This window comes from Furipterus horrens, unplaced genomic scaffold (assembly GCF_987537825.1).
Source record: "Furipterus horrens unplaced genomic scaffold, mFurHor1.1.pri manual_scaffold_12, whole genome shotgun sequence".
NCBI lineage: Eukaryota > Metazoa > Chordata > Mammalia > Chiroptera > Furipteridae > Furipterus > Furipterus horrens.
This window is the reverse complement of record NW_028327182.1, coordinates 22,335,285-22,358,843: the sequence shown is the minus strand read 5'-3', so window position 1 is coordinate 22,358,843 and position 23,559 is coordinate 22,335,285. Positions and strand designations below refer to the sequence as shown.

The following is a 23,559-nucleotide window of genomic DNA, read 5'->3' as shown; positions in this document are numbered from 1 at the left end:
TCCACAGAAACAATTTGAATGATTCAGGAGGCTGCAGCTAAAGACAACTGGTGATTGGCAGCTTCGTCACGACAACGTGCTGCTCATGCATCACATCTAGTGCAGATGCAGTGTTTTTGGTGAAACATCAAATCGCCCAGGTGACTCAGCTCCTCCTACAGCCCAGATTTGGCACCCTGTGACTCCTGGCATTTCCCAAAACTAAAATCACCTTTGAAAGGGCAGAGATTTCAGACCATTGATGAGATTCAGGAAAATACAATGGGGCAACTGATGGTGATTAGGAGAACCGTGTGAGGTCCCAAGGTGAAGGGGACTGAGGCATCGTTGTCCTATATACGGTGTTTTTCTGTATCTTGTATCTTCTTTAATAAATGTATCTAGTTTTCATTTTACATGTCTGGATGCCTTCTGGACAGATCTTGTATAATACAAAGTTTTCAGCATTTGTGTCAGCCAAACAAACAGTAGAGAAATATATCGAGTAAAACAAATGAGGATCTATTCACTACTCCCTTCCTGCTCCCTTTCTTCTTTGATGTATGACTCTCACATGTACCCCTTTCCATGCCAAATACAAGCCTCCCTGCAGAACTTCTCCCAGTTAACATTTTCCTACTTGAGGCCTCTTGTTTTACTGTTTAAAAATGTTTCTGTTGCATACAGAAGAAATCTTAATTGAATTTTCACAAAGTGAGTATGCCTGGTTAACCACCACCCAGATCAAGAAATGGAAGTTCTTTTCGCGCTTTCTCAAACTCTTTGAAAAACATCTTCATATATGTTGCATTGTCTCAAGACAGGTATTTTATTTGCAGATTTATGATAATCTTTAATTTCATTCGGAAAAGTGATAATTTATTAAATACTTATTAATTTTTAAAGTCCCTTTTTCTACATTTTGAGCTAGTTATTTTAAATGCACGTAGCCCATTGATATTTTAACATTAGTTCATTCTGTAAACATTTCCAGTCCAACTACTATGTAAGGGTTACTGGGTATACAGAGATAAGGCAGATCTTCAAGAAACTCCAGGTCTTAGATGAGTATAAGAAAGGCGAGGCTTATGTGCAAGACAAGGAAACATGCAATTACAGTAACAGATTTATTTTTTTTAGGCTACAGATAACTTTCATGGGAATAATTTAAGAGTTGGAAAAGATGACATGAACCCTGGTTGTCAAAATCAGTTCCATTCTAGGTATATAGAAAATGGGCAAACAGTTGAAATCTTCTCTTGGACTTGGATTGTCCTTATTTTTCCTGTGAATTTTTAATTACTATAACAGGAAGTTTGGATTTGCTATTAACCCACTTACTATCATACAGAAATTTACTTTTCTTTTTTTATAAGGTTTATTTATTTATTTATTTATTTATTTATTTATTAGAGAGAGGAGAAGGGAGGGAGAAAGAGAGGGAGAGAAACATCAGTGCATGGTTGCCTCTCTCATGCCCCCAAGAGGGGACCTGACCCACAACCCAGGCCTATGCCCTGACTGGGAATTGAACCAGCGACCCTTTAGTTCACAGGCCAACACTCAGTCCACTGAGTCACACCAGCCAGGACAGAAATTTTCTATTAGAAAGGGTTGGTGACTGGAAATTTTTGTATCTCTTTCTTTATGTTTGAAATCTTTGTTTACTTCTTTTCTTTTAGCCTATTTAATGTCCTCTTTTGCTTCTTTTTCCACAGACATTAATTGCAAATCTTCAATATAACAAATAGGCAGAGTACTAGGTACTAAGATTATAGAAAACATCTTTAAATCATCCCTTATCATGTGAGAGTCAAGTAATGGCTGCTCTCAGCACACATGATACATTTTTTGACAGAAGTAAAAACCAGGTACTGTGTCAAAATATAGGAAGGACATCTGCCTCAGATTTGGGTCTTGGAGTCTTGCCACAGAAGTTGCCATGTAATTTAAAACAAGAAGAATACATAGGAATAATATAAAAATAGCCTTTTTTACTCTTTTTAGCCTTAACCTCAAAGTTCTCCACAGTCATTGGATTTGGTTCATTTTGAGGGAAGATGCTACTGTTTTTACTTTTTCAGTGTTATGCTTTAATTTATTATAGTTTTAATAGTAAGTGAAGTAGACTTTTTCAAAATATTAAAGTAGTAAATGTATTTAGGGAGGAATTTTTTCAGCTGATAAGTTCTAAAAGAAGTGTTGGTAGAACATATACCTCCCTATAACAAACATCTGCTTATGCTTGGTCATATGGTGTTTTTATTTAAAGATAAGGCATGTATAGTGTGTGTTTCTGTGTAGTCATATCTCCCAAGGAACTGCTGTCTGGAGCAGGAGTTTATAAACTCTTATATTTCTTTTTAGATCTTTACAATTTTAGAGCTTGGTACTTGCACACTTAAAAAACCCCTATTTCTTTGGGCATTCATGTCCTCGAAATACCACACCTTATAACTTTCCTCATTTGCAGATTGCTGGAACATTCTCCTTTGTTTATTGCTCTGGATTTAAATTTTCCTTTCACCGTAGCTCTTGCCTTGGTTACCTCTGTGATTCACCTACAACCTTGGCCTTGTATTTTATTCATCTTCTCATCTTTAGTGATTGCTGCTTCTTTACTTCACCACTTATGACATGACCTTTTATATTTCCATGTTTCTTAGTCATCTGCTTCCAAAGTATATTTAACAGAATATCCAGTCCATGTGATTTATTTATCAGTCTCTTCTTAAATTTAGTTATATCCCTCTTCATCATGTTATTAGTCTTAAACCTTTCTCTTGCCAGTGTTCTCTGATTTCCTCCCCAACTGTCTTTTTATCAAACCCCACCTGACAAAACCTTCTCTTCATTTTTCAAGTTTAGCACTACTGCAGAGAATCACTTAGGTAGTAACAAGCACTGTAAGTTTATTGTTACCAACTTCAAATGGGCCCACACAGTTGTGCTGAGATTCTTTTTTTTCCCCGAGTACTCTTATTTTTGTAGAGGTTATTTTAGGCATTTACCACTTTCCTTCCCACTTTCAGAAGATGATTTGGTGGTATTCTCTTTCACGGAAAAAATGGAGATCCTCAAATGAAACTCCCACAGTTTCCTGCCACAAACCTAGAAGCATTTTTGTATCTGCACTCATTCCGTTTGGTTTGTTATTACTGTTTGTAGGGGGACATTTGGCTTTCAAGGAATGGAAGAATCATATGCCTTTAGAAATCAAGTGGATGATATAAATGTGTGAAGCGGCGGGGTTAGGAGTAGTTCTGTGGCTTGTAGCAGATTGATAAGCACTATTTAAGAGCTTCATATTTGTTTTTAATACAGAATACCTCATTTTATTGTACCGTGCTTTGTGCTTCCCAGATACTGTGGTTTTCCTAAGCTGAGGTTTGTGGCCACTCCGCATCATGCAAGTCTGTGGGCGCTATTTTCCCAATAGCATTTGCTCGCTTCATGTCTCTGTGCCACATTTTGATAAATCTCACAGTACTTCAAACTTTTTCATTTTTACGGTATTCTTAGGGTGATTAGTGATTTTTGATGTTACTATTATAATTGTTTTGGGGTGCCACAAACCACGTCCATATAAGACAGCAAATTTAATTGATAAGCATGTGTGTTCTCTCTGCGTTACCAACCAGCCCTTCCCTCATCTTCTCTCTCTCTTTATCCCTCCTATTCCCTGACACATAACAGTATTGAAATTAGACCAATTAATAACTCTACAGTGATCTCTAAATGTGCAAGTAGAAAGAACAGTCTCACGTCTCTTACTTTAAAACAAAAGCTGGAATGATTAAGCATAGTCAGGAAAGCATGTCATAAGACAAGAAAACTAAGTGAAAAGGTAGGCCTCTTGCATCTAACAGTTAGCCAAGTTGTAAATGCAAAGGAAAAGTTCTTGAAGGAAATTAAAAGTGTCACTCAGTGAACTCACAAATGATAAGGAAGCGAAACAGCCTTGTCACAGATACGGATAAAGTTTTAGTGAAATGGTTAGAAGATCAAATCAGCCACAACATTCCCTTAAGCCAAAGCCTAATCCAGAGCAAGGCCCTAACTCTCTTCAATTCTATGAAGGCTGAGAAAGGTGAGGAAGCTGCAGAAGAAAAAGTGTGAAGCTAGCAGAGACTGGTTCATCAAGTTTAAGGGAAGAAGCCATCTCTATAACATAAAAGTACAAGGTAAATCTAAATCAGCAAGTGCTGATATAGAAGCTGCATACAGCAAGATACCCAGAAGATCAAGCTAAGATAATGAATGAAGGTGGCTACACTAAACAACAGATTTTTTTTTTAAGGTGGTCGTGGTGGTAGTGGTGGAACAACAGATTTTCAGTGTAGATGAAACATCCTTATATTGGAAGAAGATGCCATCTAGGACTTCCATAGTTATAGAGAAGTCAATGCCTGGCTTTAAAGCCACAAGGACAGGCTGACTGTCTTGTTAGGGGCTAATGCAGCTGGTGACTTTAAGTTGAAGCCAGTTTTCATTTACCATTCCAGAAATCCTTAGGCCCTTAAGAATCATGCTAAGTCCACTCTCTGTATGCTCTAGAAATGGGAAAACAAAGCCTAGATGACAACATTTTGGTTTGTAACATTGATTGCTAATGTTATAAGCTCATCATTAACACCTATTGCTTAGGAAAAAAGATTCCTTAGAAAATATTACTGCTCATTGACAATGAATCGATCAACCAAGAGCTCTGATGGAGATGCACAATGTTGTTTTCATGCCTGCAAACACAGCATTCATTCTGCAGACCATAGATCAAGGAGGGATTTTGATTTTCAAGTCTCCTTATTTAAGATACACATTTCTTAAGGTTATAGCTACCATAGAGAGTGATTCCTCTGATAGATCTGGGCAAAGTAAATTGAAAATCTAGAAAGGATGCACCATTCTAGATGCCATTAAGAACATTCATGATTCATGGGAAGAGGTCAAACAATAACAGGAGTTTGGAAGAAGTGTATACTAACCCTCATGGACAGCTTTGTGGAGGAAGACTTCAGTGGAGGAAGTAACCGCAAGTGTGATGGAAATAGCAAGAAAACCAGAAGTGGAGCCTGAAGATGTGACAGAATTGCTGCAATCTCATGATAAAACTTGAATGGCTGAGGAGTAGCTTCTTATGGATGAGAGAAAAAAAATGGTTTCTTGAGATGATGATGATGAGTATTGTCAGCTATGATTCTGTAATAAATACTATATTAAATTTCCATTCTCGTGGAGAACATCAGTGTAGGAGAAGAATATAATGCTACTCTAAAGTAAAACACATCATAAATAGTTTTTCCATAATTACATTTTTCAAACAGACCTTTGATAGAAATTTGGGGAATGACATTTTAAAGTTGTGTATAAGTAGTTTTAAAAGGACATAAACACTGTCTTACTCATCTTTGTATCTACAGTGTCTCGCCCAGGACCAGTCTTATAGAAATAACTTAGTCAGTATTTGTGGAAAGAATGTGACCACACTGGCTAGCTACTTAAGAAGTAATCACTTGGGACAGGATGTGTTTAACATGACATGTTCTCTGGTAGAGTTAACGGTGGCTTGCAAGATCTTGTAAGCTCAAAGGGAGAAAATAAGTAGGAACTTCGTCCTCGTGCCATGCTTCTCCCCACTTCCCTGTTCATTTATTTCTTAATTTGCTCAAAAGCACTTAGAGCATTTTTGCTGTATACCAAGTACTGTGTGAAGTGGTGGAGATCCAGTGGTAAGACCAAGTTCCTGCCCTTAAGATGTTTACATTCTGGCAAGGTGTATATAGAATATTAATTTGATGATACAGTAAGGCTGGTGTTCTGAAGGAGGCAAATATTCAGATACTATGCAGCTCTTCGGGCAGTGAGAACACGTTAGAGGAAGCATGGTGCGTTTAGAGGAATTGAAGGGTGAAGTGTGACCATGAGAAATGAGGCTCGTGGTAAGCAGGGTCGGGTTGTGGTGTCAGCCTCTGCCTCTCCCATAGCTCTGCAACTCCTTCCTACTGGTCTGGTGAGTGGAGGAAAGATCAGGGTAGAAATATGTTCCAAGTGCCACAAAATGGTTTTTTTTTTTACTAAATACTGCCACTGGAACTTCCTGATTAATAGATTAATATTAATCTATTCAGTAACTGTATTTCATTGTTCATGTGGCTCTTCATTTGTAAACCATGAACTTCTTAAAAATGGTGCTGTTTTATTCATTTCCGTGTCTTAAACATCTAATAGAAACTTGGTAAATGTTGAAAACTGTCATTTAACATTTGTAGTCATTGTTATGTATAGCATAATTGTGTGTTTTTTCTGTGAAAAGCTGAGCTGAAGTTTTGAACAAATGGACTTACATACTACTCTGTGAGTTTAAGATTACCTGTCTTTGAGTAGAGAAAAATTACTAAATAGAAAAATGAAGGATTTTTTTCTTTTTTTTTTTTTTTTTAATTACAAGGACATTCACAGCTTACCAGAAACATTCAGTACAGAATTTGGTTAACTGTAGTTAGTTTGAAATGTTTTAATATTATTTTGCTTTATAGTCTTATGAAGAAGATCGAAGAAACTACTGTGAGCTTCAAAATAGATGTCAACGTTTGGCCTTAGAATTAGCAGACACAAAACAGTTAATTCAGCAAGGCAACTACCGCCAAGAAAACTATGATAAAGTTAAGAGGTAAGTAGTTCAGATGGCTACAGTAGTTTTTCTCATTTTTAGCATACATCAAAGTCACCTGAATTTTTTCCATTGACATTGTTAATTCTGCTTTGTACAGTCATATGCTGCTTAACAATGGGGATAAGTTCTGAAGAATTGCATCATTAGGCAATTTTGTCATTGTGTGAATATCTTATAATGTACTTACACAAACCGAGGTGATACAGCCTACTACTGTAATTACATGTGCTGTACTTTCAGACAGCTGGCAGTGCAGCAGGTTTGTTTACATCACCACCATCACAAACACATAGGACGTTGCTCTACAGTGTATGGCTATGATGTCATTAGGCAGTAGGGATTTCTCAGTTCATTATAACTTTATGGGACCACCATCATCTACGCAGTCTGTCTTTGACCAAAAGTCGTTATGTATCATACCTTATTCTTTCTCTGTCTCCATAGTTTGAACTTTTTCAGAATGTCATATAGTTGGAATCATATAGTATAGAGCCTCCATATCTTTTCATGGCTTAATAGCTCATTTCTTTTTGTCACTGAATAATAGTCATTATCTAGACATCCCACAGTTTATTTACCCATTTACCTACTAAAAGACATCTTGGTTGCTTCCAAGTTTTACCAGTTATGAATAAAGCTGCTATAAACATCCGTGGGTCAGATTTTGTATGGACAGTTTTCAGTTTCTTTGGGTGAAAACCAAGGAGCACAAACATATGGTAAAAGTTTGTTTACTTTTGTAAGAAAAGCCAAACTGTACCAAGATGGCTATCCCATTTTGCATTCCCACTAGCAATGAATGGGAATTCCTGTTGCTCCACATTTTTGCCAGTATTTGGAGTTGTCAGTGTTTTGGATTTTGGCCATTGTAAGTCATTGTTATTTTAATTTGCACTTCTCTGATGACATATGATTTGGAGCATCTTTTCATATGCTTTTTGTCATGTGCATATCTTCTCTGGTGAGGTGCCTCTTAAGGTCTTTGGCTCATTTTTTAATTGGGTTGTTTTCTTACTGTTGAGTTTTAAGAGTTCTATATATGTTTTGAATAACAGTCCTTTATCAGATATGTCTTTGGCAAATATGTTCTTCCAGTCTGTGTCTTATCTCTTTATTCTCCTGACATGTACCTTATTCTTCATTGTGTAAAAGCACGTAGTTGTGGCAGTTTGTTGGGTTTAAGTTGTATTTTTATATCAGTTACTTTTATTTTGTTTAGAAGTTGCTGCTCTCTTTTAAAGTGTAATGTCTCAGAAGAGACATTGACATGTGGTTTGTAGTATTATGTAGGTATTGTTATGTCAAAATACAGTAATTATTGGAGCTTGAAATCCATGAGAGCTATACTCTGTGGGCTCCTAGATTGTGATGGTAAAATGATAATTTGAGTTGGTGTTTTGATATCCTCTCTGCTACTATAAGCCTATAACAATAATAGATAATATATAGAAATAGAAAACTAAAAGGCATAATCATCAGAATAATCTCGTGGACGTGAATGAAGGATAAATGAACCATGCTGTCATGTGTTGATAATAATTGAAGCTGGGCGATAAGAGCAGGGGTGTTCATTAACAGCTTCAGTAGTATGATAATACCCAGTAATGTCCAAAAATACGATAAACATCTTTATGTGCTAGAAATGGAACAGAAAAACAAAGCAAGAGGAGCTCAAACTGAACCATTTGGTTCACTCAGTAGAAAGAATGCATTAAATGATCTGGTCACAAAATATAAGCTAAATTGGGGTGAAAAATCACTTTTATGTTTTTAGTAAATTCTCACAAATGTGAAAAAGGAAACAGGTATATGGATGTTAATTACATAATTACCAGAAAGAATTCAAATGCCTTTCAGTAGTGGAATGGAAAATAAATTGTGATTTATTTCTACAATCTAATTCTCTCTAATTAAAATCATTAAATAAGATCTTAATATATCTATATGAGTAAGTAAAATACAAAATACTAAGTTTTGAAAAAATGCGTGTGCCTATCTTTTTTTTTTTTTTTAATGAAGTTTCCTACTTTCTGGCATAACTTAATGTTCTCAGGTTTATTTTGTAATTTCATTGCCTCAGCCCTTTCTTTAAGGAGTCCTGGTTCCTTTTAGTGGGAAATTCTATTCACAAATGAAGATTTGGGAGCTGGTCATTGCTACATTGGTCATTGTTTCTAGGCCCTTTCTGTAGGCAGAGGTAATGGAGAGGGAATAAGGAGGATGGCTTAACACACTAGGGAAAGATCATGCTGATAGCTCTAATTCCACTTCAACACCACAGTAGCTAGTTTGAAGGGACTCCAACTGGCCAAATATGTTACAACTTAAATATCCAAATGAATATTAACAATAATGTTATAATCCATTAAATAGAATAAGAACTCCTGAGTACATGCTAGTAATAAAGAGGATCTTTAAAATAGAATGCCAACCAATAAATATATGCATATTAGAATTACCGTGTTCTAACTTCATAATACTATTTGACTCAAAATCATCAATGGAAGCTAAAACCATTGGGTGAAAGTATTTTAGGGAACAGAATATACAATTTCAAAGTATGTTCCCACAGATTACTTATTAATTGCAAAGGGCAAAAAGTTACTTTTATAGTTGAGACCTTTGGTAGATACCATTGTGGGCAAATGATCAGTTACTATAACCAATCAGTGGATAAAGTAACATCATGTGTCTCTCTATGTGATCTACTGAAAACACATACATAGTCAGCGGCAGCCGTCCGTCTCGAGAGACGATGGTGTAGCTTCTTAAGAGTCTATCTGCACCGCCGAGAATGGCTGTGCAGTCCGACTCGGGAGTGACACGGTATCTGTCTCCACCCGTGTTAAATCGACATCTTGCGATGACGCTGGAGTGTCCTCTCCAGTGAAGCTGAAGCTACAGAGCCTGGGCAGGGTGATATGGAGGGTCTGCTGTTGCCCATGCAGCAGACCCCCCCTCTCTTCGCAGCTGAAGGGTCCAAGGGAAAGACGGAGTCAATACAGCTTGGCTTCAGGTGCGCCGCAGGAGTTGCCGGTGTTGACTACAACGTCAAACCGCCTTAGGGACTCCGGCTCCGGATTTTCTGTCGGGGTTTACTCCCTTAGCCTTTCCCCTGAAGAGGTATGCCGCAAGGCAGCGGAGGTTTTTTGGAGTCAGAGTTTTCCTTCTCTGATGTGCCCTGACTGGAAGATCGAACCAGCGACACTTAGCTCGCAGGCCGACGCTCAATCCACTGAGCCAAACCAGCCAGGGACATACATAGTATTCCTGCCCAAGGTGCTCAACACGAATCTAATCAATGTTGTAAAACAGGGTTCCCCAACCCCTGGGCCATGGCCTGTTAGGAACTATTGAAAAATTGTCTTGCACAAAACTGGTCCCTCATGCCAAAAACATGGGGGACAACTGTTGTGAAAGACAAAGAAAGGCTAAGGAATGGTTCAAAGATAAAGGAGACTAAAGGACATGCTATCCAAATGAAATACATGGTAATACATTGGATCCTGGGCCAGGGAAAAATTGCCATAAAGGATATTTTGGGGACAATTGACAAAATTTAAAACCAGATTATATGTTTAGATATTGTATTAGAGCTAAGTCTCCTGAATTTGATATGATAGTCTGATTATATAAGAGAATATTGTTAATCTTACGAAATTCAGAGTGAATGGGGATAAAGGGACCTAATGTCTGCATACCACTCTTAAATAGTTGGGGTGGGGATGCACTTGCATGTGTTTATATATACGTTTGTATACACATATGTGTATATGTGTGTGTATCCATATGTATTTATTCACATACATGAACAACAGAATAAATATGACAAAGTAATATTTAGTAAATAATACAAAGTAAATACGACAAAAGTGTTAACAATTATTGAGTAAAAGTATGTAAAAAAATATATAAAAACTAAATTCATCATTGTATCCAGAGGATGATATAAGAACAGTGAGGGAAATACAGGGAACTTCAGGTTTACTCATAGTATTCTACCTTTTTCTAAAAAACTATGCAAATATAGACAAATGTTAACTGTTATCAACTGTGGATATTGAGTTCATGGGTGTTTTGTTATATCATGATTTTATAATTTTACATAAAAAACATAACAAAGGGAGTATGACTGTTACCTTGAGACAATAAAAACATTTGCATGGAAAAGCACAAGATACTCAAACAGTATGTACTGAAATGTAATACCAGTCAGCATCTTTATTTAGTGAGTTTACGCATGGTGGTTGTTTTGTAACTTGTGCTTTGCTCACTTTTATCAGTAAACGTAATATTTTGTTAACTGGAAGAAAAAAACCTTTCTAAATGAGTTGTTGAAAATCTAGTGAAAAGTAGAACAATTCTCAATAGCCCTCTCCATGGAAATACCAGGTGGGTAGATTAAATAAAATACAAAGAAACTGATTCTGATTGCAGAGGATAAGATAAGAGGAAGAAATTTATTTCCCTGCTCATTTTTTTAAGAAACCCATTATAGGTTTGTTTCAGTTCTTGGTTGTTGTGGGAAAGAGCTGGTCTGAATATGGAAATTAGAATCTCTGGAGAGCCACATGAAGCCTGCAGTCTGAGGGGTGAGTTAAGGCCTTTTTGACCTGAACTGAAAGCTAGAACTATGTATTAATTCTTAAATATTTTTGGCTTCAAGGTAAAATTGAAGGTGATTAGTGAAAAGATATCAGAACGTACTTGAGAAAGGTTTATTACTTACTTTACTGACAGGTGTAGTTTACATATTTATATTTTTTAATTATATTTTATTTATTATGCTGTTACAGTTGTCCTGATTTCCCCCTCCAGCAGGCACTGCCCACTCCCTCAGGCCATCCGCACACCATTGTTGTCCGTGTCCACGGGTCATGCACATAATCCTCTGGCTACTGCATTTCCTATGCTGTGCTTTACAACCCACTGGCTATTCTGTAACTGCCTATTTGTACTTTCTGATCCCCTCACCTCTTCACCCACTCCCCTACACCCTCTCCCATCTGGCAGCCATCAAAACACTCTCCATATCCATGATTCTGTCTCTGTTCTTCTTGTTTGCTTAGTTTATTTTTTAGATTCAATTGTTGATAGATATGTATATATTGACACTTTATCCGTAGTTTTGATATTCTTTTTCTTAAATGAGTCCCTTTAACATTTCATACAATAATAGTTTCATGATGAACTCCTTTAGTGTTTTCTTGTCTGGGAAGCTTTTTATCTGCCATTGGATTCTAAATGATAGCTTTGCTGAGTACATTTGCCTGTAGGTGCCTGCTTTTCATGACTTTGAATATTTATTGCCAATCCCTCCTGGCCTGCAAAGTTTCTTTTGAGAAATCAGCTGACAGTCTCATGGGAACTCCCCTATAGGTAACTAACTGCTTTTCTCTTTCCACTTTTAAGATTCTCTCTTTATCTTTAAACTTTGGTGTTTTAATTATGATGTGTCTTGGAGTGGGCCTCTTTGCATCCATCTTGTTTGGGACTCTGTGCTTCCTGGACTTACATGTCTGTTTCCTTCACCAAATTAGGGAAGTTTGCTATCATTATTTTTTCAAATAGATTTCCAATTTCTTGCTGTTTCTCTTCTTCTTCTGGCACTCCTATGATGCAAATTTTTGAATTCTTGAAGTTGTCCCAGAAGCTGCTCACACTATCCTCATGTTTTTGGATTCATTTTCCTTCTTGTTCTCACTGATTGTTTTTTGCTTCCTTATGTTCCAAATCATTTATTTGATTTTTGGCTTCATCCACTCTATTGTTGCTTCCCTATAAATTGTTCTTTATTTCAATTTAGTGTATCCTTCATATCTGACTAGATCTTTTTTATGCTATTGAGGTCCTCATTAAGTTCCTTGAGCACCCTTATAACTAATGTTTTGAACCCTACATCTGATAGATTGCTTAGCTCCATTTTGCTTAGTTCTTTTTCTAGAGTTTTGATCTGTTCTTATATTTGGGCCATGTTTCTTTGTCTCCCCATTTTGGCAGCCACCCTGTGTTTATTTCTATTTATTAGTAGAGCTGCTATGACTCCCTGTCTTGGTATCATGGCCTAATATAGTAGGTGTCCTGTAGGGTCCAGTGGCACAGCCTCCCCTATCACCCAAGCTGGGTACTCAAGGTGCCCTTTGTGTGTGAGCTGAGGACACCTTTGTGTTTAGTTGAGCCTTGATTCCTGTTGGCAGGTGATGGGGAGGGATTTACCTAAGCCAGTCAGCTGCAAGGACTGGCTGTGACTACTGAATACCAATCTCTACCTTCCTTGGAGGATCATCTGTACAGGGGCAGGGTGGTGTTGCTCCAACATGGTCTGTAGCTATCCACTGGGTGCACAGGCTCTGGGGTTTCCCAGATGGTGCAGGTCAAGGTCAGCCTCCATTTGTGTTCTGCCTGGGGTCACCCTGTATGAGTTATAAAGCAGTCTGACATGGCTGCTACTTGTGCTGGGCTTGAAGGTTCCCAGGCAAAGCCAAGCTGTGAATCTAAGCTTGGTGCTGCTAGTGCTGAGCCTGGGGCCACTTAGCAAGGGGGGCTTACTGAGGCTGGCTGTTGCTTGTTTGATAGGATTTAAGAAATTGTGAGGCATGAGCCAAAATGAGCCATTCATGTGAAAAAGTCATAGTTAACAGTTTGTATGGGCCTGAGGTTGTATTGGGACAGTCTCTGGGGATCTCCAGGGCGAGGCAAACAGTGATAGCCAGGTTGATGGAGTCTCAGTTATGACACCTGCCTGCTGGCTTTGTGGCTCTGTGGGGGGAGGTTCAGAAAAGGGACAATGGCTTCTGCCTGCTTTCTTCTGGAAGGAAGCTGCTCCCCAGCTTCAGCCTTGACACCAGACACTTCAGTTCCTCCCTCTATGCCACTGGTTCCTTTTAAGCTGCTCCCCTGGTGCTGGAGCTCAGAGGGAGTGACTCTGAGTGGGCCCATGTGTGGGTTCATTAAGGAGAACTGCTTGGGACTCTAGAAGTTTCTCCCACTGGCTCAATCCCCAGTGGTTTTTGCAGCCAGAAGTTGTGGGGACTTATCTTCTTGGCACTGGAACGCTGGGCTGGAGGGCCTGGTGTGGGGCTACGACTCCTCACTCCTGAGATATCTTCCTGAATTTTCATCCACCACACATGGATGCAGGAGCAGCCTGTTCTGCATCTTCACCCCTCCTGCCAGTCTGGATGGATGTGGTTTCTTTAATTCCGTAGTTGTCAGGCTTCCATTCATCTCAGTTTAAGACAGTTCTGAGTGATGGTTGGTCTATATTATAGTTGTAATTTTGATATGGTTGTGCAAGGAGGCGAACCATGTTTACCTTTGCCACCACCTTGACGGGAATCCTACATACTTCTTTTTTTTTAAAGATAATGCATTCATATGTATGCATCTGAACAAGGTCTTAAACAGAGAGTCCTTCTAAATTTGAAAGACAGGTTCTCTTTTATCAAATGACCCTGAAGCCCCACTGCCAGTATCTCTGTTCAGTTTCCTGGAACATAGTCAACACTTTTTAAATAGTCATTGTAAAAAGGGATGTAAAATATTTATGTGTATTTAAATTTTATTTTAGTAAAAAATAAACATGAATGTATTTGAATTTTTTAGTGAACGTGATACACTTGAACTGGAGGTAATTGAATTAAGGAGAAAACATGAAGTACTTGAAGCCTCTCATACAATTCAAGCTAAAGAAAGAAGTGACTTATCAAAAGAGGTAAACTTATAGAGTCATTTGTATTTTATTGTACTGTAATGTGAACATAGGGCAGAATTGTTGTATGTAGGGGGGGGGATAATTTCTTTTTGATGTAGTTGCCAGAAAAAAAGGGTCTTTAGTAGCTCAAATTGCAGGGTAAGAATTAGCCCTTTTTATGTGGTGAGCGAAAGCACAAATGAGAGAAAAGACATTGCTCTGAATTCTGTCTCTGTGTGTATGTAGGTAGCAGCCTTGCAGCAGACTGTTACTTTGCTGCAGAAGGATAAAGAGTATCTCAATCGCCAAAACATGGAGCTAAGTGTTCGCTGTGCCCATGAAGAGGACCGCCTTGAAAGACTTCAGACTCAACTGGAAGAAACCAAAAAGGCCAGAGAAGAGATGTATGAAAAATATGTAGCATCCAGGCAAGATTTGCATTATTTTCCATATAAAGAGATATAAATTAACACCGGCTTCTTTGAGGGATCTCTTGCCTTTGGGGAAGACTAGTGATTTTTGTTAAGGTCTACAGGATGATCTTAACATAATAGTTCATTTTGTTTTCTTATAAAATGTTCTCCTTTTAATTGATTTTTTTTAAAGCTTTTTGGCTTTTCTAATAAAGGCTTCTTTCTTTTAGGTATGGTATACTGTAACTTTATTTTATTTCTAAGATCTCTATATAAGTATCTTTGAAGGAAAGTATATAACTATCTCTATAGAGGTGACTTTTCGAAGAAAATCTAATCACGCGGAGCCTGACGAAGCTGACCTCTTCCTAACTGTGCAAAACAAAAAGGAGAAGGAGGAGGTAGCATTGTGTACTGTTTACAGAAACAGGCTCTGGACTCAGACTCCTGTTTCAATGCTCTCTTCTCTCTTCAACTAGATGTATAGCTCTTACAGTACCTTTCTACTACTAGCTCTTATAATGTTTGATTTACTTGTTTTCAGCAGTACATCAAAACTAAAACAAATTCTGTCCTTTAAAAACTCACACATTCATAACTTTTTCCCTAGCCTGTGGTGTTTCTCATCTGTCTGTGCCCTTCTAATGCCCTGAGTAATGCTTTGTGACTTTACTAGGAGGTCACTGTGGCTAGAGGTGATGTGCTCTGAAGGAAAATTTTTCTGAAGTCAGTTAAGAGTCATTTTGTGTTTATAGTTTTTAATACAGGGTTGAGCAAAAGTAGGTTTATAGTTGTTTATATGGAAAATGATACAATAATTAATAAATAATAATACAAGAATAAATTCTGTGTTTCACGTACTCCCAACTCTAAACCTACTCATGCTCCACCCTGTATTATCTTGTCTGTCAGCCTGCACCATACCAGTATATATTTTTAAATGAAGGACATTTTATATGCATCAGTTTTCAAATCTTCAGCAATATACATTTAAAACTATTAGTAAAATATTTTTGAAGATGAATAATTATTCAAAATGGGTTAACTAACATTTCATGTAGCAATAAAGTCTTAAGGACAGAATGTTTAAAAGAAACCTTAGATAGAACTAGTTGGAAAAATATTTTTATGAATTGCAAAACTTTATATGTAATAGCTATGTTTTCAAGCAGCATTGTATTTAGACCATATCTGACATATTAAAATCTTAAATGAAGGGTAAATACCTGTTTCTTTTACAAAAATAAATTCGTGGATCTTTCTTTTGATTCCTTGCAGAGACCATTATAAAACAGAATATGAAAATAAACTGCGTGATGAATTGGAACAAATCAAATTGAAAACTAATCAAGAAATTGATCAACTTAGAAGTGCCTCTAGGGAAATGTATGAACGGGAAAACAGGTAAAAAAAAAAAAAAGGATAAGTTTGTGGTATATTTTATTTGAAGCGTATAGTTTTATTGAAATTAAGTTTTATTTCTGTGATATAATATCTTTTTTAATACATTAAAGAAAATTAGTCATAAATAGAGTATAAATATAATGGAACATTAAACTTCTCAGGTGTTTGATAACTAGCTTAGAACATGGTTTTCAGACCTTAGTCCTCTTTACTCTGGTATCCTCATTATCCCTTTATTAACCGGGTAATTTGTCTTCTAAACCTTTACCTCAGTTCAGATTGAGGACGGAGACAAAAGGAAATTAGAGAGTACGAACAGATGCCAGTAATTCTTCCTGTAACCATGCCTAAATAATAGACATGAATAATAATAATAGGAATTCTGCATATGCCTCATTTAGCTGCTGGTCCTGAACGACATCGTGTAAAATAATCTTGAAAAAGGATTATTTTTATTCATGCAATTACTTTCAGATCAATATATTGTAGGTTCCTTAGTGATGGGCAGTATTAGGGGGAAATAAATGCTGCTTATTTCAATGGAATTTACTTTTATAAACTATCATTATAGTTCATATGGCTTTTGAAAGCTTATATTTTAGTGGGAAAATTATTTTGAAATTGACTTAACTTTTATACTTGTTTATCAGCATGATTTAAGTATATGATATTTTGATCTTTGCCAACAATCAATACTTTAAATCAGACTAAGGTTAATGTTAGAAAAGTTTACATTCAAACTTTCACGACAATAAATTTACTTATTTAGCAAATATTTATTAAGACCCACCATGTGCCAGATACATACTAGTTGCCATAGATACTGCGGTGGCCTCTGCCTTCACAAAGCTGGTAGGCTAATGCAGGATGAAGGCAAAGAAAAAGTAAGTATGAAGGTCATGGAGAAAACGGCAGGATATTCAAGATGAGACCACATACACCCAAGTGTATCTAACCCAGCCTTGGGGGAATCAGGGAAGACTTTGTGGAGGGAGAAGTATCCAAGCTAACACCTCCATGATGACTAGAGTAAGACTCTGTAGGGAAGGAAATGGGAGGAATGAATGTAGAGCATGAATGAAAACCTTGGAGACAAGGACTCATGGACATGAATAACAGTGTGGTGACTGGGGGATGGAGGTGTATAAGGGGAATAGATGGTCATGGGAAAAGATACAATAGAATTTTTTTTTAACTTTTAAATGAAGCTTTTTGAGTAAACAATATAATTCAGTAGGTCTAGAGTGCAGAATGAGGAGCCGGGAGTTGTAAGATGAAACAGAAGAGGAAAATGTGTCCAAATCATGCATTTGGACTATTGTCTAAGACCAGTGGGGAACTACTGAGAAATGTTAAGAATACAGTATGCGTGATCTGATCTGATTTTATATTATGAGACCACTCATCAATGTGGAGAATAGATTGGAGGAGCATAAGGCTATAGAGAGGCCTCTTATCAAGATGAGAAGTAATGATAGAACTGGATTAGTAGCAGTAGGGAGGGAGAAATGGGACAGATTGGAAAAATGTTCAGTAGGTGGAACCAACGAGATCCAGTGACGAGATCCGATTGGAGAGCGATAAGTTAAGGATGTCACCAGATTTCTTTCTTTCTCTCCCTTTCTCTCTCTCTCTCTCTGTCTGTCTCTCTCTCACTTTTATATGTATGTAAGTTTCAGGTGTACAGCACTGTAATTTGATATCCGTATGCACTACAAAGTTGTCCTCCCCCGATAGTCTAGTTACTATTTATCATCACCAGATTTCTTCATTGGGCAACTGCATGGATGGCGATGCAGTGTTAAAACATCAGAAAAAAGCAAGGTTTTATTCCGTAAACGTGATACATTTAGTTTAGTTTCATTTGAAGTGTGTGAGGTAGGCAAATAGAAAAGTTGACTATATATGGTTCTAAATTCCAGGAGAAAGGTCTGCACATGAGACAGACCTATGGCCCAGGTGATGTTATATCTACTTCACAGATACAGACTTTTAGTCCTGTGGCTCAATTCTGTTATGGATTTTGTAGGCTTTTATTGACTAACTTAATAACTTCAAAATTTATGGAATTATTTCTATGATAACATGTATGATTATTTCCAAACAATCCATATAGCCATATAAACTTTGATATGTAATTATTTTGAGAATTTGATTGCTTAGTTTTTATTTTTATTGTTGTTTTTAAAAAACCCTTCAAAATGCATCCCATGGTAACACAAGTTTAGATAAATGAGCCCCTGTTCTCTAAGATAGTGTGTAGTAGTTGTAAAACAGCTGACAAAACCATTTCTGGAACCTGGGAAACAAAGATTTCCATTTTCCCACTGTTCTGACTTCATATCTGCCTCGAAATGGATACCCCCTAATCAGGAGATTACTGGGATTGGGGGTGCTGTTCTGGAAGCCCCAGTCGGCCACAGGAACCAGAACGACCCCATGGACTTTGAAGCTGCCGTGGACAGTGGCCACAGGTAGTGCTAGAATGCAACCTGGGGCAAACGGCTTTGCATTGCTCCGGGACTTCTAGCCAGCTAGTTGTATAAGCTCACCTTTATCATTTTATTAATGTCACGATAATCCAACCCTGTCTTTTATGTGGCTGAATCTTTTTAAATCCATTTCCTCATTCTGGCAGGATTGAACTGTAGTTAGGATATATGTCCCCTCATCTTTTACAAGGTTGAAACAAATTGTAAATTATTTCTTTTGAAATCCTACAACTTAAAAATAATTAAGGGAAGGATATTAGTATTTCTTGTTTATAAAACATAAGATTTAGCTCTGGCTGATGGGGCTCAGTGGATTGAGTGCCAGCTCTGCAAACTGAAAGGTCGCTGGTTCGATTCCCAGTCAGGGCACATGCCTGGGTTGTGGGCCAGGTCCCTCATTGGGGGCGTGTGAGTGGCAACCAACTGTTTCTCTCGCACATCAATGTTTCTCTGCCTTTCTCCCTTCCTTCCTTTCTGTCCAGAAAGAAAGAAAATCTTGAAAAAAAAGAAAACACCAGTTTATGCATTTAGATATATTTATTTCTGGACTAATTACTTGCTTTGGACTTGGCTGTTTAATTGTGTCCATTGTGTTTTATCAATATGTGCTATTACAGTATGAATTAAATGCATGAAATACTTACACTTGGCATATTTGTAGTTAATCTTACTTCTCCCCTGATAAACATTTTAGAAGAACATTGAATGATAAGATTAAAGAAATGTGTTTTGCCTTTGGTTTTCTTTCTATATGGGAGATATTAAGAGAAAGCCTTTTATTTTCTCTTTAAATGTGGAAAAGAAAGATGAATCTCATGCCATCCAGTCATGTTTTCTGCTTCCTCAGTCAGTCATACTTGTGGAGTTAAGGGGTTGAGAGGAAAGAGGGAGAAAGTGGAGCAGATAAACACTTAAGAAAAGACGAAGATAAGCAAAGAAAGAACGTAGACATTTGGCTGTGTCAGCCATACTATACAGTAGCCCCCCTTATCCACAGGGAATATGTTCCATGACCCCCAGGGTCTGAAACCACAGCTAGTACTAAACCCTATACATACCATACAGGGTTTTTTCCCTATAACATACTACTCTTTTTACTTACAGGAAGCACTTTACAGCTTTTCTTTTGCATATTCAAATTGCCATCATCACTCTCTTGTGCTTTGGCACCACTATTAAGTAAAACAAGGGTTACTTTAACACAAGCACTGTTACACTGTAACAGTGGATCTGAGAGCCAGGAAGCCTACTAAGTGACTAGTGGGCAGAGCGCGTATACAACGTGGACACATTGGGCAAGGGATGATTTATGGCCCTGGCCAGATGGGGTAGGACAGCATGAGATTTCATCTCGCTCCTGATTAGAGTGGCATGCATTTTAGGTTAAGAACTGTTTATTTCGGGAATTTTTCATTTAGTATTCTCAAATCGTGATTGACTGTGGGTAACTGAAACTGGATAGGAAGGACTGCTGTCATTGAGAATATAACATGTATGTATGCTTTGGCTCAATCTGTGAATTGGATTTCTTGTCTTTTTCTGTACTTTATAGTTGCTTTAAAATGCTAATTTTGAGCTGTGGGAAATAATGAGTCAAACTCACTCTGGTGGTGAGATTTATTATATAAATAACTTTTTGCTTAGTAGGTATTGTATAATTAGAATGTACAGACCCTCTGACACATTTGGAGGAAAAGAATTGTTTTTGAGTGGGGAGTATATTACAAAAGAGGTTTGGAGTAAGAGACTAAACTTAAATTCTGGCATTACCACTTATTAGCTGAGTGAATATATCACTTAATATCCCTGAAGTTTAATTCCCTCCTATATAAAATGAGGTAATAATACTTCCACAGGGTGACCTATAAGGTCTAAATGAGATAAAATATGTGAAAAGTACATTTCAAATTAGAACTATATATAAATGCTAGATGTTGTGATACCTTTTGCCTATGTGCAATACATAAAAATTCTTTTAGCATTGTGCTGAAGATTTTAGTAAAATGAGTGTTATATAAAGGTCAAGTAATAGCATTATGGAACAGTTTATTATCATTAAAGGCACTATTACAAAATTTATAATTATTCTTAAGTATTGATCTCCATAGCGTTTAAATCATTTTTTAAATGACTCAATATAGACATAGAAGGTCTGCACGCCATTTTTAATCTAAATTTCTGCATAAAGTAGCTAACTCTTTGTTCCTAATTAATACCGTGAGATAATAAAGTAAGGAGAGGTAAATCCAGCTGATTATTAAATTTTACTGAAAATAAAACTACTCTGAAAGTAAAACTACCTTTACCTAAGGAATCTCATTGTTGTAAACAGGAAGAACTGTTGTCATAGTGATACTGTAAAAGGGGTAAGAGGAATTTGTTCGAAGGATTCATTATGCTCTTGGTAGTGCACAGAATATGGAAGTTCAAATTGCTTTACAAGTGTTTGTAAAGGGGAGAGGCATTAGGGAAAAGGAAATTGAAAATAGGCATTTAAGTGTAACTGGTTTTGCTGTAGTGATTTTTATTTTCCCACCATTTCAATAAAAACCATCTTGATCACAAGTTATCATCTTCTAAAAGTACTCAAGAAGAAACTTTGATGACTTAAGCTTAAAATTTGTATGGAATCTTGAAGTAATACTAAACACCTTTGGATCATCAATCTGAGTTTACCTTCAAAGGTTAGTTGTGCATGTGTTATAATAGGCGAATTGGAACGCAAGTGTACTGAGGCTCCACTCATCATTTAAACGGTCTATGTCCTCCTTGGTGCTTAAGCAACTTCTTTTATTCATATCATACCAGATACCTGGGTACATTTAAAAGGTTTTTTTGTAATGGGAAAACAAGAATATTCTACTTGGTTTTTTCAGTTAGATTATTCTGAAAGTATAACTCTTTCTATATCTTAACTTCTCAAATAAATGTAAATGAAATTTTGTTAGCTATCTATTATTGTTAACTATATTTTTTATGTCTATAGGTGATTACCTCATGTGTTCACTGTTTAATTAATAATATTTAAGTATTTAAAGGTTTATAACAGTGGCTCTCAACCTTCCTAATGCTGTGACCCTTTAACACAATTCCTCATGTTGTGGTGACCCCCAACCATAAAATTATTTTCATTGCTACTTCATAACTGTAATTTTGCTACTGTTATGAATCGTAATGTAAATATCTGATATGCAGGATGTATTTTCATTGTTACAAATTGACCATAATTAAAGCATAGTGATTAATCACAAAAACAATCTGTAATTATATATGTGTTTTCTGGTGGTCTTAGGTGACCCCCTGTGAGAGGGCCGTTCAACCCCCAAAAGGGTCGCAACCCACAGGTTGAGAACCGCTGGTTTATAGAGTGTTTCAGATATGAAGCAAAGTGACTTCAAGTTATGTAAGAACTTGGATTTACCTGTATTATATACTTCTTGGGGGAAGGGCTGGTAAAGTAGGAAAGCATCACATTTTAAAAGGCTCTGTTGTCAGTGGGGAATTTTGGGTGGTTTTACAGTATAAGAGTGACATGATATATATACTTTTTAAAATTTTGGTTGCAATGTGGGGTGGATTATAGTTGAAAAGGAATGGAGGCAAGGAGACTGGTTGGAAGACAATTGGATAGTTTAAGTGAAGATGAGAAATGGAAAGGATAAGAGCTGACTTTGAATATATTCAGGTAGTAGAACTGGCAAGAGCTGGTGATTGACAGAAAGTGTACATCAGGAATGATTCCAACCTTTCTACTTTACTCGATTCAGAGACATGGATGATCAGACATGGCCATTAACTCAAGGCTGCAGACAAGATTTAGAAAGGAAGATAACAGTTTCTGATCTTTTACAGATATGGCAGCTCTGACCAAGCCCAAAAGTACTTGTCTAAAATTACACAGGTTATTTCTAGAAATTTTTTTCTCCTATGCCCCAGATATGACTCCCCTCAGCTCTCAGAGTACCACAGTCTTCTCTGTTTTCCCCACTGTACTCTTACAAATATTATCATTTTATTTTCATAAAATAAATCTTGGGAAGCATTGTCCTAATAATCATTCTCTAAATGAATACCTTTATGTTATTTATTTAGATTTTTATATTTAGATAGCATACTAGCAATAACTACTATTACTCAATAAGTACCTATTATGCATCAAGTGTTATACTAAACATACATTGTAGAAATAATTAAATGGTTGTAGGTATGAGTATTTTTACAAATGAGGAAACTGAAAGTGATTTGTCTATGAGTACAGACTTTTTAATTGGTTAAACTAGATATATTTGACTCTGTAATGCAATGCAGATTCTATTTTGCTAGTTAAGGCTATGAAAACTGACAAAAGATTTCTTATCAAAATTGTAACTTTGGTGGTAATTTATTTAGAATTCTGGAGAAAATCTCGAGATTTTACAAACCCCACTTCACATTTGAGGACGGAGTAGTGTGGATCACCAAACTTTATAAAAAGTATTTGTAATTTTGAAAATTAGTAGGAAGGCCTTTATTTTTCTACAAAATGGTATTTTTTGACAGGACCTACCTCTCTGACCCTGCCCCTCTCAGGCCCAGACTCTCCACTTGTAACTAGAGCCCGTGCCCTCTCTCCTGCTCAAGGACCCAACTCCGGCAGCCCTCCCCTTGGTCTCCAGTGTTGGCAGTTTTCTCCTTTCTGCCAGATCATTTCTGCCATGAACAAACAGATTTTCTCCCATCTTTGAAAAGCCGTTTTTATCCCCACTTTTCCCTCTCATCACTGCCCCATTTCTTTGCTCTCCTTTTGGCAAAAAGTTTGGTATACTCATTCTTTACCACCACTCCCCCATTTTTAAAAATTTGGTGTCAAATTTTTGCCCCCATTCCCACCCTGTAATCACTCCAACAAAGCTGTGCTTAAAAGCC

The 23,559-nt window shown here is 37.0% G+C and overlaps 1 protein-coding gene across 2 annotated transcripts in view; it reads left to right on the top strand.

Annotated features, from left to right (window-relative positions):
- The window catches only part of PIBF1 (progesterone immunomodulatory binding factor 1), a 169,494-nt gene that overhangs the window by 25,919 nt on the left and 120,016 nt on the right, over positions 1 to 23,559 (top strand). For both annotated transcript variants that reach the window (XM_090258571.1, XM_090258570.1), the window contains exons 6-9: positions 6,516 to 6,649; positions 14,258 to 14,366; positions 14,592 to 14,773; positions 16,037 to 16,162. In XM_090258571.1, coding sequence (XP_090114697.1) covers positions 6,516 to 6,649; positions 14,258 to 14,366; positions 14,592 to 14,773; positions 16,037 to 16,162 — 551 coding nt within the window. The remainder of the gene's footprint in view (positions 1 to 6,515; positions 6,650 to 14,257; positions 14,367 to 14,591; positions 14,774 to 16,036; positions 16,163 to 23,559) is intronic.